Source organism: Mirounga angustirostris, unplaced genomic scaffold, assembly GCF_029215605.1.
Source record: "Mirounga angustirostris isolate CCGP_5_RB_7025 unplaced genomic scaffold, mMirAng1.0.hap1 SCAF_14, whole genome shotgun sequence".
NCBI lineage: Eukaryota > Metazoa > Chordata > Mammalia > Carnivora > Phocidae > Mirounga > Mirounga angustirostris.
The window spans coordinates 13,344,557-13,360,844 of NW_026991722.1; the positions used below are offsets into that span (position 1 = coordinate 13,344,557).

At 40.6% G+C, this 16,288-nt stretch overlaps 1 protein-coding gene and 1 long non-coding RNA gene across 8 annotated transcripts in view; one reads left to right on the forward strand and one right to left on the reverse strand.

The window, feature by feature from the left end:
- The window catches only part of LOC123852537 (uncharacterized), a 51,476-nt gene extending 40,886 nt beyond the window's left edge, over nucleotides 1-10,590 (forward strand). For all 6 annotated transcript variants that reach the window (XR_008506996.2, XR_010407480.1, XR_008506999.1 and 3 more), the window contains 2 exons: nucleotides 738-897; nucleotides 1,681-10,590. This is a non-coding gene — a long non-coding RNA (uncharacterized LOC123852537). The remainder of the gene's footprint in view (nucleotides 1-737; nucleotides 898-1,680) is intronic.
- PHLPP1 (PH domain and leucine rich repeat protein phosphatase 1) overlaps nucleotides 1-16,288 on the reverse strand; it is a 222,773-nt gene that overhangs the window by 8,260 nt on the left and 198,225 nt on the right. For both annotated transcript variants that reach the window (XM_064578772.1, XM_045886594.3), the window contains 3 exons: nucleotides 10,168-10,298; nucleotides 5,919-6,023; nucleotides 1,622-1,816 (listed from right to left, as the gene is read on the reverse strand). In XM_064578772.1, coding sequence (XP_064434842.1) covers nucleotides 1,622-1,816; nucleotides 5,919-6,023; nucleotides 10,168-10,298 — 431 coding nt within the window. The remainder of the gene's footprint in view (nucleotides 1-1,621; nucleotides 1,817-5,918; nucleotides 6,024-10,167; nucleotides 10,299-16,288) is intronic.

Consider the following 16,288-nt stretch of genomic DNA (forward strand, 5'->3'; position numbering starts at 1 on the left):
TGATGCTCTTGCCTTATGTGGGGAAGACTTTCTATACCATGTTACCTATTCTAGAATATTCACAGGAAGGACATTCTAGTACTCAAGCTCCAAAGTGCTGGTGATATACCCCTTTTATTCATGACCCCTACTCTACAGACGGAGTACACAAAGCACAAGTTCTGACAAAAGGAGCCAAGAACTCCTACCACAAGCCTCCCAGGGCCCTGCTGATCCTGAGTGGTGCTGAAGCAAGAAGGCTGAGACAGACTCCTCTGTTTACCAGGACAGACCTGCAGGTCCTGTCAGCTCCTATCAATGCTCTAGGTTAGGCGAGCAGCAGGACCAGCAATGGAAACCAGGGCTGCCTACTTGAGTAAGTTAGGATGTCAGGCACAAGAAGACAGTTCCTCCAAAGGCTGAAAAGATCACTCCAGATCCCATGTCATCTTAACAGGGAAAATAAGGGGCATACAAATGGCCCTGGAGATGGGTCAACAACTTGGGTCTGTAAGTGCAGACCTGTGGCCATCCCTGACCAGACAGGGCTGGAGGCCCGACCAGGGAAGCCCTGCTTGCTCTCTTTCCAGGCACAATGATTCCTCTGAGCAAAGCCAGCAACTGCTTGGTACCTGGGGAACGGAGCAGCTGGGAAACAGAGTTTGAGTGCTCATGTGTCTATAAAAAGTAGACCTCTTTGGGGGGAGGGTGTGCACATGTTTGTGCATATGATGATATGTGTTTGCTTTTTTCCCTAGGATACGATGGTGATAAAAACAGAAAAGTAGATAGATGTGGCTGGTTGTTGGAACATTCTCTGGAGCCTTACTGCCCCAGGTCAAATTCTGGCTGCGCCATCTACTAGCTCTTAAGAGAGATTTGTTTTACTTCTCTGTACCTCAGTTTCTCATCAGTAAAGTAAGTACATTTCACCCAGTGAGATAGTTAATGTTACTGTACGGCATGTGGGGTATTTAGAACAATGACTGGTACATATTAAGGGCTCACTAAATATTACCTATCCGTATTTAATTGCTAATGGTATGTGCCCACTAGCATCTGAAAGAGGGGAGTCTAGAAGCAAAGAACCTCCTTGTAGCTGTCTCTACCGAGCTCTTCAAGAGGAGCTATCTATGACTGAGGGTAACTTTAAAACTGGCACTCCTTAGCAGGTACTTTTTCTACCCCTCTTACAAAGCTACTTCCTCTGGCAGAGTATCTGGCAGAGAAAAAGGAGAGCTCATCGTTGTTCTCATGACCTTTAGCACACTCCCTGGTTCCTGGGCCCACGGGAGTGTTTGCAGTACAGTATGAATAGACCATTCCTTTAAAGCCATTCAAGTGACATAAGGAGGAGCAATTCTTTGAAGGAGGGAATGCTTGTAACATTCATGCCTAAGAGTTACACAGTTTCTACAGTGACCAAAAGCTCTACACTAAATTTGTCATTGACTCGGCCTCCTACAAAGTTGTCTGAACACCAGTATGTCTCAAGGGGACATGGTCCATCCCTGCTACTTACGCAAAACCAGCTCACCTGAACGCCTCTTGCACACCCACATGCCACAGCAGTGCTTTGAGACTATCCGGCAAACACTCAAAGAAGAGCAAGAAAACACAGAGCAGGGACTGGAAGTTTTACCTTTGCATAACAATGAACGTATTAACCATGTATTCTTCTTCGTTTTTTGTTTTCTGCAGCTCTTCGGCCAAAATGTCACTCATAGTGCACTGGAGGAGGTAGGGTACCTCCACATTACGGTCTCCGTCAAACACCCCGTACAGGGCCTCCCGGCTGTCACAGAAGTTGTTCACAGACAGGGCCGCGACACACAACCTGCGAGGCAAGAGTGAAGTGTATCGAGTCTGCTCATCTTTCCTTGCCCAGCCCCACACTTTTAACAGTCTTGTCTCTTCCTTCATGACCTCAGATGGGGGAAGAACAAACTAAGGTAAACTCATCCCGGCTAAATTCTGTAAAGCAAATCAGTCTGATTAACACTGATACTTGACATATGCCCCACCCCCCCCCCATCTTCTGATTTGATTTTTAAATGGCAGAGAAAGAGATAGAATAGGAGGTATGGGAAATAATAAAAGATTCTGAATCTGTATGTCCATATTCATTCATAAACATTAAGGTTGGGCAAAAATGGAGTAACAACTGAAACACTGGGACCTTTTGTATGTTATTTTCCCCCCCTCCCCCAAACAACTTAAAAAGGCAGGGGGAAAAAAACCACCTATGGAACAATAGTATTCAGACACTGGCTGATAAGAAGTGCAGGTCAGGGAGCAAGCATAAAGCTTGCCCAGCTTATTGCCTGGAGGAAGTTTCTGGGCTGCAGGCAGAGCAGTGGAGGTGGGCGTGTGCTCTGGAGGCCTGCAGACACTCCAGGCCTTTGCAGAACCACGTTGTTTCCAAGTAACTGTGGCCCATGCACTCTCCAAAATTAAACACAGAGGGGAAAAAAAAAAAAGGCAGACAAATAAGAGGCCAGGGCATCAGTGAGTGCCAGGGCAACCTCAAGCAGCCAAATACACAGGGAACTGGAGTCTTCAAAAGAGGGGAGAGATAGGAAAAACCTTTGAAGAATTTAATGGCTGAAAAGATTTCAAATCTGATGAAAACTATAAACCTATAGATACAAGAAGCTCAACAAATAGTAAGCAAAAGAAAAAACTGCTGAAAATCAGGAATAAAGGTGGGAGAGTAGGAAGAGGAACAAAGACACGAAGGACAGCAACCAATGCAGAAGACAGTGAAGCAACATCTTTAAGGTACTGATAGTAAAAAAAAAAACCTGTCAACCTGGATTTCCAAATCAGTGAAAATTGCTTTCAAAAAGGTAAGGTGCAATGAAGATGTTTTCAGATGCACAAATAACTTACTACCAAAAGACTGGCAGTATAAGAAACATAAAAGGAATACATGAAGCAGAAGAAAGTACCAGATGGAAATCTGGATCTACATAAAAGAATGAGGTGTACAAGAAATGACAAATAGATGAGTAAATATAAAACTCATCTGAGAAATCATTTTCGAACAGTGGTTCTCAATGGGGGCAATTTTACCCGCAGGACCCATTTTTGATTGTCACAGTTGGGAGAGGCCAGGGATGCTGCCAAACACCCTCCAATGCATAGGACAATGCCGCCCTCCCTGCCCAACGATATTACCTGGCTCAAAATGTCAATAGCACTGAAGTTGAGAAACACTGCTTTAGAAAATGACTAAAGTAAAAATTATAACCATGTATTTCGGGGTTTATAACATAAGTAAAACATGAGAATACTGCAAAGACCAGGAGAGGGGAAATGGAAATACACACTGTAAGGTTCTTATATGTGAAGTGATAGATTAACTTATTTGAAGGTAAACTGTAATTAAAGGTTATACTACAAACCCTAAAGGCATAATAATGAATAAAGGAGATAAAATGGAATCATAAATACAAAAGAATGAAGAAAAAGAAAATAAAGAACAGATGAGACAAATAGAAAACAGCTGGCAGATTTAAACCTAACCATATCAATTTCAATAAATATACAAGTGGTCTAAATACTGCCCCAAAAGACAAAGTCAGACTGGATTAAAAAAAAAAAAGGATAAAAGATCTATGCTAAACTAAAGATGATACATTAAGATCAAAGTATATTACAGAACAAAGAATATTCAGTTCATTTTAAATGTTTACACACTTAAGACAACTTTGAAACACATGAAGCAAAACTGATAAAACTAGGAGAAACAAACCCATTATTATAGTCTCTCAGCCACTGTCAAGTAGATAATCAGTAAGATATTCAAGACTTCAACATCAACTTCATCTAATTGACACCCTACCCCAATAGCACCAGCATACTCATTTTTTCCAAATGCAGAGAATATTTACCCAGAATATTCTAGGCCACAAAAAGTCTCAATAAATTTAAAGGATTCAAGTCATTCAAAATACATTCTCCAGTCATACTGGAGAAATTGCTTAGAAGGAAATGTATAGCTCTAAACGCTTATATTACAATATTAATGTTCTAAGCTCAAATCAAGAAACTAGAAAAGAGCAAAACAAACAAAGCAAGCAGAAAGAAAATAATAGAAACAAATAGGGAAAAACAAACTAGAAAACAAATAGGGAAAAATCAACAAGACCAAAAGCTGGTTCTTTGAGAATATCAATAAAATTAATAAACCTCAAACCAAACTGATCAGTATAAAAAGACAAATTACCAATATCAGGAAGGAGAGCCATTACTACAGATCCTACAGATTTTAAAGCATAATAATATGAACAAGTTTGTCAAACGTGAAAACTAGACGAAAGGGATAAATTCCTTAAAAGACTTAAATTACCAAAGTTCATTCTAGAAGAGATAGATAATCCCATAGCAAAGAAACAGAATGTGTAGTTAGAAACCAAAGAAAATTCCAGGCCCAGATGGCTTTTATTGGTAAATTCTACCAAACCTTTAAGGAAGAAATATCAATTCTGTACAAACTTTTCAAGAAAACTAAAGAAGAGGAAACAGTCCTCACCAATGAGGCCAGCATTACCCTGATATCAAAGCCAAAGACATCACAAGAAAAGTATAGGCATGAGCAACAAATTACCAGCAAATTGAATCCAGCAGCATATGAAAAGGATAATACATCGGGACCAAGTAGAACTTATCCTGGGCATGCAAAGCTGATTCAACATTCAAAAATCAATGTAATTTACCACACCAACTGACTAAGGAAGAAAACAAATGGTCATCTCAATTGAATGCAGAAAAAGCCTATGGCAAAAACTTTTAGCAAAGTATGATTAGAAGGGAATTTTCTTAACGATAAAGGGTATCTACAAAAATACCTTCAGTAATCATATTTGATGTGAAAGAATATATTCTCACCAAAGATATATGGATGGATGATAAATGCATGGAAAGATGATCAGCATCATTAGTCATCATGAAAAGCAAAATTAACCCACAATGAGCTATCACTATCAGAATGGCCAAAACTGCCACCACCACCTTATAACAGGAAGCACTGGTAAGGATGTGCAACTAGAATTCTCACACATTATGGCTGGGAATGCAAAATTGGAAAGGAATCTGGTTAGCACCTCTTCATAAGAAGCAAGCCTGAAAAGCTTGATTACAATTCTCAGGAAAATCAATATTTGCACCTGAGACAAGGAAGAAAAAGAAATTGAAATTGAGATGGACAAGTCCTGGCAGCAAGACAAGCAGCTGACCTCACAGGGAATGAACATGAAACTCCTGCCAACCTAATTTATTGTTTTTTAAAGATTTATTCATTTATCTTAGAGTGTATCATGAAAGCGAGTGTGTGAGCTGGGGGGTGGGGCGGGTGCAGAGGGGGAGAAATCCGTAAGCAGACTCCCCGCTGAGCACAGAGCCCCACGTGGGGCTCAATCCCAGGACTGGGAGATCATGACCTGAGATGAAATCAAGAGCTGGCCGCTTAACCGACTAAGCCACCCAGGCGCCCCCTGCCAAACTAGTTTAAGATTGTAAGAAACAGCTCCATGAACCACTAATCAATAACAGAAGTGACTGAATATGGACAATCAAGGCTACTTCTCCTTCAATACTATCCCCTGTTTTGCTCGGTAAACAGGCTTCAAAGGCCGACTTTTCCAAAGGGCAGGGATGCATTTCAATACTTAGGCCTTCTCCATACCCTGGAGTCTCACATAGACTGAATGTGTCAGTTACACTGTATCCTAGCAACATCTCTCACAAAGAGAAGAGTATGTGATGCCAAGCAGGGCTCAGCTTACTGTTCAACGTAAGGCTTGAGGTGGCCTCACTTTAGGGAATCCTGCTCAGATCAATGTGACACGAGGGAAGTGTGTGTTAGCACTGAGCATCTTCCCCACTAAAGAAGGGAGGCGGGCTGGAGGCGCTTCTCACTCCAAAGTTTCACCCACTTGTTTTTCACCCCTGAGGCTTCAGTGTATCCATGGCTCCAGACAGCTGGGGCTCCAGATGCATCTCCTGCAGAAGGCTGATCAATCTTGAAACAGCGGATATTACTAACAAGAGAAAAGAAAGGGATGGGAATCATTAAAGTCAAAGATGTGTGAAATGCTACCTTCATTTGAGAGATGAAAAACACCTGCTAAGCACTCTGTACTTACCATTTGTTTAACATGTCTAAAATATTTATCAGCAAGAACTAGCTACTCAACAAAGTGAAAATAAAGGGGCATGAAAATTAGTTTTTATCAACATCCTAGGGTGGTAATTTGAGACCTTTACACATCACACTTCGATGGCTGCTGTCTCCTGGGCATGAAAAAGACCGCTCTCAACCTTAGTATGAGAAATCATTATGTTGGGTGTATTCTTACGGGCTGAACACCCAGATTTGAAAAGTACGAAACCTAATCCACAATCATATTGTATTTGAGAGAATTCTGCAACATTCATCCTCAAATCCAATTTCTGCCCATATCACCCCGTACAATATTTCACAAATACTGAGGACTTGTCATCCCTGAAGCTTCCAATTCTTTGCTCATTTGCAGCCATTCGTGCTAAGACATGAAATTATGAAAGGAGGAGTATTTCAATAAATTACACATTAACACTGTGAATTAAACTGGGAGACAAGTCATCTCACCTCGCTGTCACATGCCATAACTGGTCCAACAGGACCCAAGACAAATAATGAAAGTGTAAACTCTTGAATGGGGTTTATTAAAAAACACAAGTATTCAGTGCCCTCAAACAGGAAGTCCTACAGATGTGAAACAGTTTTTTAAAAAGGCTGGCTACCACACGGTGAAATAAATCCTACTTACTTATAAATTGCCACTAGTTTTTCCCCTCTATGACTTCTACAAGAGAAAAAGCTTACATATAATCTCTTAACACAGACACTTCTGTCATGACCCCAAGAATTTAACTCCAAAATACAACAAACACTGAATACCCTTCAACTCTAAGAAGTAAATCTATACCTAACTGTATTCACTTTGATTCTAGAAATAGATGATTGCAATTTCTTTGAAATTTAAAAATATTTCGTGAAAGAAAAGTTTCTACTCTCAATTACCAGCAAACATTCACTCTTCCCTTTATCCTACACTGGAAAAGTGCCAACAGAAAATCCTGAAATAAAACTAATACCTTATTTCACAGCAGAGCTATATATCCTCTTTTCAAAGTTTTCAATCCTAACAATAAAAGAGAGGCATTTAAAAAGACAGTCTGCCATTATCTGCTATTCATACGACCTGGCACCAGATTTCATCCCTGCACAATGGTAAGCAAATGAGAAGCGTTTCTTAAGGCCTACCTAAGGTTCTCATGACATCTTCGCTGCCTTTCTGAATTCCAGAGAATTCATTTCTAAAGACATTTATACTTTTTATAGAACACAGAACCTTCAAAGAAATAATTCCATTTCCTAGCCTGAAATTAAAGAAAAAGTAATCCTTAAACTACCCTCTCCCAATCCCTTCTGGTTAAGTGGGGGTTTCGCCCTCTCTGCCTAACTGAACAGTGTGGCTGAGAAGCGGTCCGAAATGACCTGAATGTCGACTCTTGTACCTCTTTAAACGAGTCTGGGAGAACATGGGAGCTGGAGCTCACACAGAGGAGCCACCACATGCCCGATAAACAGGCCAAGCCTCGAGAAGCACAAGAAATACATTAGATACGGAAGCTCTCCCAAGTTAGGAAGAAGCCATAGCCTTCCCGCTGTTAAACAGAAGGCAACATCTTTAACATAAAAGAGTTACGATTTCATTGTTACCTTTTTAAAATCTAGGACCACATGTGTTTCTTTGTAGTTGCTCAGGCCAGTTCAGTAACATGTTCACTGCAGAGACTTGAATAGATAGATTTTTCTTACACATGTATAATAGTGGGGTCATTCTATATATGTGGTTTTGCATATTTTCTAATTACGTCATGAACATTTCCCCATGACATTTTATGTTCATCCTAAAGATAATTAGATATATCTTGATGACTACCTCTGTGCCTAAAATGAGCACCACATTTCTGATTATTTTTTAGAAATAATAGAAACAGAAATAGAAAACCTTGGTCTAAGTATGTGAATATTTTTAAAAGCTTGATACAGAGTCAATAGCTTTTAAGAAAAGTTATGTCAATTTACAGTACTCCAGCAGCACCAATGTGAGGGAGGAAAATGTTATTTAAATATTTAATATTTCCTTGATATACTGAGATTGAACATCATGGTTTCATGTACCTATCTGTACTTCTTTTGTGAAATGTTAATGTTCTTTGCTTGTTTGCTGTTTGAGTACTTTTCTTATAAGAACATTTTCTATCAAGAACACTAATGCTTTTATTTTTGTTTTTTGTTTTTTTTGCCAGTGTTTCTTCTTAAGAAGTTTGTCATTTGCCTTTTAGATTTACTCTTGATTATTTCTGGAAAGATATTTCAAGTTTTTCTGTATAAAACATACTTTTAAATATTTATAACAAATATCAAAACCAATCTATATATATTGATTTCTCCTCTTGTGATCCCTGCCTCCCACCCCCCCCACCCCGTCTACATTTTTTGGCCTAAAAAGTCATATATGATTTTTTCTTACTTTTAGAAATTATTTCATTTTATAGAGTTAACGCTAATTTAGCTGGAATGTATTTTGGTGTGTAGTACAAATTCAACTTTTTTCTCCAAACAGCTATTTCCATTTATTAACTAATTTTGATATATTTTTAATACAAAATTTCATATATTTGTAATACTCAAAAATTTACCTGTATAAAGATGAAATATATATTGATAATCCATGCACTCTTAGTTCTGAGAAGTCCCTTAGCAAGTATGTAGGCCATCTTCCCCATCACGTAGGTGAGAAAACTAAGGTCTGTACAGACTGAGGGATTTGGGCCAAGGCTTCACATACTGACTAACGGTGGAGAGTGTCTAGGTCCCCTGTGGCTTTCCTACAACACTCTACTTAAGCAGTATTATTCAATTATATATTGAAATCAATTAAGTACCTAAAACCAACAGGCACTAATTAGGCCAATTCTATCCAGGAATCACCTTGAGTGGTGTTCAAATTCTGGCTTGCACTAAAAGCCTAGGATAATATTAATAGACTACTAATGCGACTCTTTTTAAAAAAATTCTCCTTTTCAGTTTTTTCTAAGATAATGGAATACGACTTTTAGCAGTAGACAGTATAACAGGGTTTAAGCATAAATGGCATACATAATGACTAGTGTGTATCCATGTCCAAGACTTAGTTAAGACCGGCTGCAAAAAAATTCTGCGAGAATTCAGAAAAGTTTCAAGAAGGTAATGAAGACCATCCATAATCCTATTATCCAGAGAATAACACTATTGTAACATTCTGTTTTATATCCTTGTGGGCATTTTCCAGGTGTACACGCCCAATGCACATATATTTATTTTGCAAAAAAGTGGGAACATACCGTACAAATTTCTCTGTCAACATTCTCATTTAACATCATATGTAGAGATCTTTAGAGTTAGTAATGTAACTCTACATCATTGTTTTTAATGGCTATATAATATTCAATTGGGAAGCATAATTCAATTCTCTTGACATTTAGAGGTCTGTGATGAAAATTTTTTAAAGACATCTTTTCTAATGAGGTTTCCTTTAATGTTTTACACAGTGAACCTGTAATTCTCTATCGACATCAAGAATGAGACCGTATCAAAGAATTCTTTCCCCAAACAAGAAGATAATTTAGCAGGATCTAACTACCCCACACTCCCACTTTTGCTTAAATAATCTGGACTTCAGTTCCACATTGTGCATTTTCCCCACATTATGCATCTCTTTCAAAATCCTTTCATAACATTTGCATTAAGCATCACACCATGTTATCAGTAACTGAGATGTAAGTTTACATCTTGGCTAGTCATTGCTCTCCCCTTGTCTTTCTGTCCTCTTTCCCTCTTTATACTCATTATTCTTGTTCTCTTTTTGTCTGGATACTTCCTCAAAAACTTTCTGACAGGACACCTGAGTATCCAACTATCTGAAATTGTTTTTGGCCCTCCATGATGGTGAACTATAGGCTCACAAATCACCTCAAACATGTGTAGATACAGCTAATAAATCAACGGGTCCTTCATATTCTGTTCAATGTTTTCACTAAGTTATAAATCCCATTGTCAGATGGGGCTGCCGAGCGTCACAAAATACTTACTTCAGAAGTTCCAAGGTTTTGTGATCGAGGGCAAGTCGGGGGTTTCCAGTCAGGTCTAGTTCTTGTAGTTTTGGAGGCAGGTTTTCTGGTAAAGTGACTTCGCTTAGCTCATTACAGCTCAGGTCCACGCACTGAATGAATGAGGGGAAACAGGAAGTGAGGGCCTGGACAGATGGTTCAGGTGGTTCTATGCTCCTACCCTTTGCCCTGAGAATCCGTCGGACCATTCACTACACGATGCTGGCCAAATGCAGAAAAATTACGTTGTCTGCTACCCTCCCATAAACACTTAAAACAGATTTTGCTAAATGCAGCTAAAATGTTTACTGTCTTTGACTAATGCAGAAAATCTGTGTTCTTTACTCTCCCCATCTTTATCCTTTTAAGCTGATCTCTACATTAAAAAAATAAGCATTAACTGAAGATCCTAAGCATAGTTTTTCTTACTGCTCACAAAAATCTCTGCACCTGTTATGACCATAAGGGTTACAGTTCTAACATCAAAATGCAACAGTGAAGGGCTTTCTTAAACCAAAAAACTTGCAACATGAGGAAAGGCAGGAAAACATACAAAATGAGAAGATAATTCAAAAGAAGCTAAATAAGAAATTGGTAAAAGATGAGCTGGTGCACATGCCTAGTATATGCAAGGGAAAAAGGCACAAGTCACATATGGATCCTGCCCTCCAGGCACCCACTACCTGGACTCTCCAACAGCTCCTGTCTAATCTCATTTGGAAAACAACCACAAAACGGGTCAGCATATTGATTAGAACAAAAATTATGTGCTATCTGTGAATGGGAATAATACCTTCTTTCTCACAAAACCTATGTAAGGCTTAAATGAGATAAGCCCTAAAATGAGGTGCTGCATTTGCGTGATAGGAGCAGGGAACCAGGGTAGAAGACAGCTCGCCATGTGCAAGAGAGAATAAGAGTAATTGGCAATTTTTCTGGATAGCAGAATATGTAACCCACAATTCGGCAGAATGGGTAGGAAGCATTCAACTATCTGGCTTGGGGTGGCAGCTTATTATAATTTAAGAAAATGCCTCAAGAGCCTATTAAAGATCTTAAGATGGTTTGAAAGGCAAATTGCATCCGAGAATTTCAGAATATTAAAAGTAGACAAAATCGTTTTTATTTGGAAAAATTCTTAAGTCTATTATAGATTGGGGAGGGACAGAGACTGAATAAAATGAAAACCTGCATTTTTGGAGAAATAGATTCTCAACTGACTTCAAATAATGCAATGTTTCCATACAAATTATTTTATACCCTTGCTCCCAAACAGAAGCAATGATATAAAATTATATGCAATCTAAAATAATTATTTTGGGGGGCACCTGGGTGGCTCAGTCGTTAAGCGTCTGCCTTCGGCTCAGGTCATGATCCCGGGGTCCTGGGATCCAGCCCCTCATCAGGCTCCCTGCTCCGCGGGAAGCCTGCTTCTCCCTCTCCCACTCCCCCTGCTTGTGTTCCCTCTCTCGCTGTCTCTGTCAAAAAATAAATAAAATCTTTAAAAAGAATAAAAATGATTACTTTTTATTATGAGAGGATTATAACCACATTACAAAAAGTTGGACCAGCAGAAACGCTTAGAAAACTTGCCTTAAGTATAGCACCCTAACACAACCAGGGTTACTATTCTATATTCTTGCAGCCTCATTAATATGAACCCAAACTTTTAAAAAACATAAATGTAGGCACAATGTCATCACATTTTACTTATTCCATACCTGCACTCCCATCCCTTTTGATAGCCTTAATACTCTAAGTACAGAAATTCACTTAACCTAAACATTAATAGGGAAATTGTCCTCTCCTTTTTCTTCTGTTTTTCCACTTATAATGGTTCCATCAACAGTCAACTGGACTTCAGTGAAAAACTGATTAATACTGATTAATGACAGGCTATTCCATCAGGATATACATCAGCACAGGGAAGATAAATGGGATCAGCACAACGTGCCGAGTAGTGATGAAACCCAAGCTTAAGGGCTGGCTGATGCGTAACTTAGAACAAGTGATTGAAAGGGCTGGCTGATGCATTGCAGAAACAAATTCAGGTCAGAGCATGCCCTACAGGGAAAGACTACAGACCTTTTAGAACATCACTGACTTTTATGAAATTGATAAGCAACGTTTTTCTCATGTTACCTAATGACTTAAACTTTCACAGTTCTGCAGTTGTAACTGCTCATTGTTTAAATTACAAAATTACAAAATGAGTTCAGTAGGGTATTTATTTATAAAGACAAGGCTGGCGGTATCTTTATAAATAATCCTCTTAGGCGGTGCTCATCATCATCACGACCCTCTGCCGCCACCACCCGCCCCCCCCCCCCCCCCCCCCCCCCCCCGCCGACCCTTAATTTTCTGCAGCCAGCTCCTGTATCCTGTCCAACCGCATCAGGTCTCCCGGGAGGCCTGGGACCGCATCCTGACTCTGCTCTAGTCTCGCTTCCCTCTGACCCACTCCCCACCGTGCTGTCAGGGTGACTCTGACGTGCTTTATCCCATCTGATCACACTCCGGCTTGTCTTTCACTTGCTCCCTACCGCCTTCCAATCTGCCACCAGACTCCTCAGCATGTCAAATAAGGCCCTTCATCTGCACCTTTCACCACCTGCTTCCTCGCACTCTATATTCAACTGCGTCAAACTCAATTCCAGTTCCTGCATGTGTCATGTTCTCACTTGAGCCTCTGCACAAACTACTCTCTGTGACTGGGCCTCTTCAAGCTTTCCCTGCCTCTCACCTGGTAAAATCTTCCTCATGCTTCTAAGTCTCAACTCAGTGCCAATTCCACTAGGACCCCTGCTTCAACTGATGCCCTTGCTTATTTATTCCTTCCATCAGACTATGATCCTGGGAACAGGCGCTGCGGCTTCTCCTCCCGTGTCCGGGGTGCTGTGTGGCACAAAGAGCGGTGCCCAACGAATACTTTCCTTCCAATGAGGAGCCAAAGAACAGCCAATTGCCTGGGAACGGGTAGACAATTATTTGCTGAACGAATACACGAACGGATCTTCTGAGAAGGCCCTCCAGTAATTCAGTCAGCTAGGATGGGAACTGAGGCACATGTGCTTAGATTAAATTCCGTCTGGAGTAAGTCGCACCCCAATGCGACACTGTCTTTAGTGGCAAATTGTGCTGCACACTGAAGGAGGTTTGTTCATAACAATTACAGGATGCTGGTACCTGGCGCTACCTACTGGCATTCACATAAATAGTGAGTGCTCCATTTATAAGTACTATTTCCTATTCTTTTAACAGTTCTCAACAAACACTTGTTAGCTGAGCGAGTGTAATGGTTGCCACTGGGAAAACAGAAAATTGGGGGGGTGAGACTGGAGAAAAACACAGTACTTGCACAGTCTATGTTATTTAATGTATGTTTCTCTATTGTTTAATGCGCTAAAACTTTCTTGAAAATACGTTGCTAAACAGAATGTTAAATTTGCCTACCACATAACTAACAAAATTACCTTTCCCTCTCAGGCCTCTTCTAGGACATAGCTTGCAAAAGTTATTTGGCTATCCTACAAAATTCTGGTAAGAATACTGAAAACAGAATTATCCAATCCTCGGAAAAAGTGAGATAACTCATAGTTGGAGGAACTCATGACTTAGAGGAAAATTACTGCTAATTCGTTTAGCTAAGAGCACAGGAAAATAATCAGTGCATCTTAAAGAGAACTGACCTATCATTTAAGCATAGTTATTACCAAAGCTCCAATAGCTTTATTATAATATTTTCCTCACAAAACATTACTAAAGACATAGGCGTATCCATTTTTTTATAATCTTTTTTTTTTTTAAGATTTTATTTATTTTGAGAGAGAGAGAATGAGAGACAGAGAGCATGAGAGGGGGGAGAGTCAGAGGGAGAAGCAGACCCCCTGCCGAGCAGGGAGCCCGATGCGGGACTCGATCCCGGGACTCCAGGATCATGACCTGAGCCGAAGGCAGTTGCTCAACCAACTGAGCCACCCAGGCGCCCCTAGGCGTATCCATTTTTAAAAAAGATTTATTTATGTATTTTAGAGCGAGCGAGCGAGCACATGAGTGCGGAGGCAGAGGGAGAGACAGAATCTCAAGCAGACTCCTCACTGAGTGCAGAGCCTGACCTGGGGCTTGATCCCAGGACTGAAACCAAGAGTCGGACGCTCAGCTGAGCCACCCAGGTGCCCCGGGCATATCCACTTTCGTAGCAGTGTGTGTTCTGTTATCTGCCCGTAACTGCCCGCGTTGCCCCCACACGGCAACTTCACCTCCTGGCTCTGGGCGAGCCGCAACGGCTTGCGTCAGTCTCGAGAGCACAGCTAGCCCGCCACCTCGGCCATGCTGCCCGACGGCTCTGCCAGGGGCCGGCGGGGCACTCCCACTCACCTCTGCACTCCCTGGCCCTCACGGGGCGAAAGCTGCTGGTGTAATTATTTCTGTAATTACTCAGACATGTATATTGTTTAAACTGCCCCACCTTTCATCAGGGAGTTGCAAAAGAAGACCTTTAATCTTGTATAAAGCCTCCTTCTCTATTACAAATACTGTGATTTTTCTCTGAACAGGCTCACTAATTTTCATTATGAATTCATTAAGCAGCAAATAAATGCAAGTAGTCATCCAAAGGAACACGGATTTGGCACCTACAAAGCGGCAGACGATAGGCCAGACATCAGGGATCTACAGAGATGGCACCGCAGGCCCCACCCTGGGGATCCCAAGGCCAGAGGGGGAAATAAACACTACTGTGAATCAACAACAGGTTCAAGTGTGCGTGGTCGCGACAGCAAAGGGGCCACTCCTGAGACTTTCCAGGACGGGATTTTTGTGAGGAATCAAAGGTAAAGGTAATGTTAGGAAATCTCCGAAATAATTATTACTGACCCAGATTCTAGGACCATAACGACGACTGCTCCTGGTTTCTGGCTTTCAGATATGCAATATAAATGCCCCGATGACCTTTTTTAAGTCTATGAGGTCAGCTATTCTACCCAGCTAACACCTAACTGGCCCCTGATCTGTCTTCATTTGCATTATCCTACTTTCCAAAGAATTAATCTCTTTTCTTTCATCCGTTCTGACCCAGCCGTTTCCCCACGTTCTTGGTGTCTTTATCACCAAGCTGGTTCTCTCTCTCTCTCCTTAGAAACAAGAGCAAGCAGAGTTTGATTCCAAGGGATAGTCAACTTCATACTTCACTTCCCAGTGAAACTAACACAGATCCTAGAGATGAGTTCACTCACCTTATCCAAGTAGTTCATCACTGCATAGTACAACATGAAAATAATCTTCTGAAGATTTAAAACATTTTATTTTATTATTCTTTTTAATCTTTTTTTAAAAGTTTTTTTAAAAATCTGTCAGAGAGAGCACAAGCAGGGGGGTGTGGCAGGCAGAGGGAGAAGCAGGCTCCCCGCTGAACAAGGAGCCCAATGTGGGACTCGATCGCAGGACCCTGGGATCATGACCTGAGGCAAAGGCAGACGCTTAACCGACTGAGCCACCCAGGCGTCCCAGATTTAAAACATTTTAAAAGATACTGTTCATCCAGTAATTAAAATCAAGATGCCACAGGAACATGTTAAATTTAAAAAAGAAGTTGCTGCTGATATGGTGTTTAAACTACAAATTTCATTCACATATGTCACACATTTATCTACTTAAACCACACTTCAAAAAGGTTAGTCACTAATTGGAAGTTACTCAACTAAGATCTTGGGGAACCGAGTGCCATACTCATGGTCACTTTTGCTATTTGGATTCATTACCATGGGCAGCCGAAATGTGGACTTCAGCTCAGGACCAGCCAAGCCAAGTCTGGCTTATATGGTGACTCTGGAATCATGTCTTCTTCTCTACCTCATTGAGAGCTGATCTATATCCAGAGGGAAGCCCTTCTATTTTAGAACCAGGATAGAACAAATAACCTGCTCTGGGAATACAGGACTGGAGGTAGGGAAGATTTATTTGAAAGTGCTAAACAAAAGTGAAGACAATAAAACTAAGGAACAAAAAGTACTCTGACTCTGGGCCCACTTGGGCTCAATGGAAAATTCTGAAAATATATGTTTTCCTACTAATAACTTATATGACCTTCTTGCCCAAGTATAGA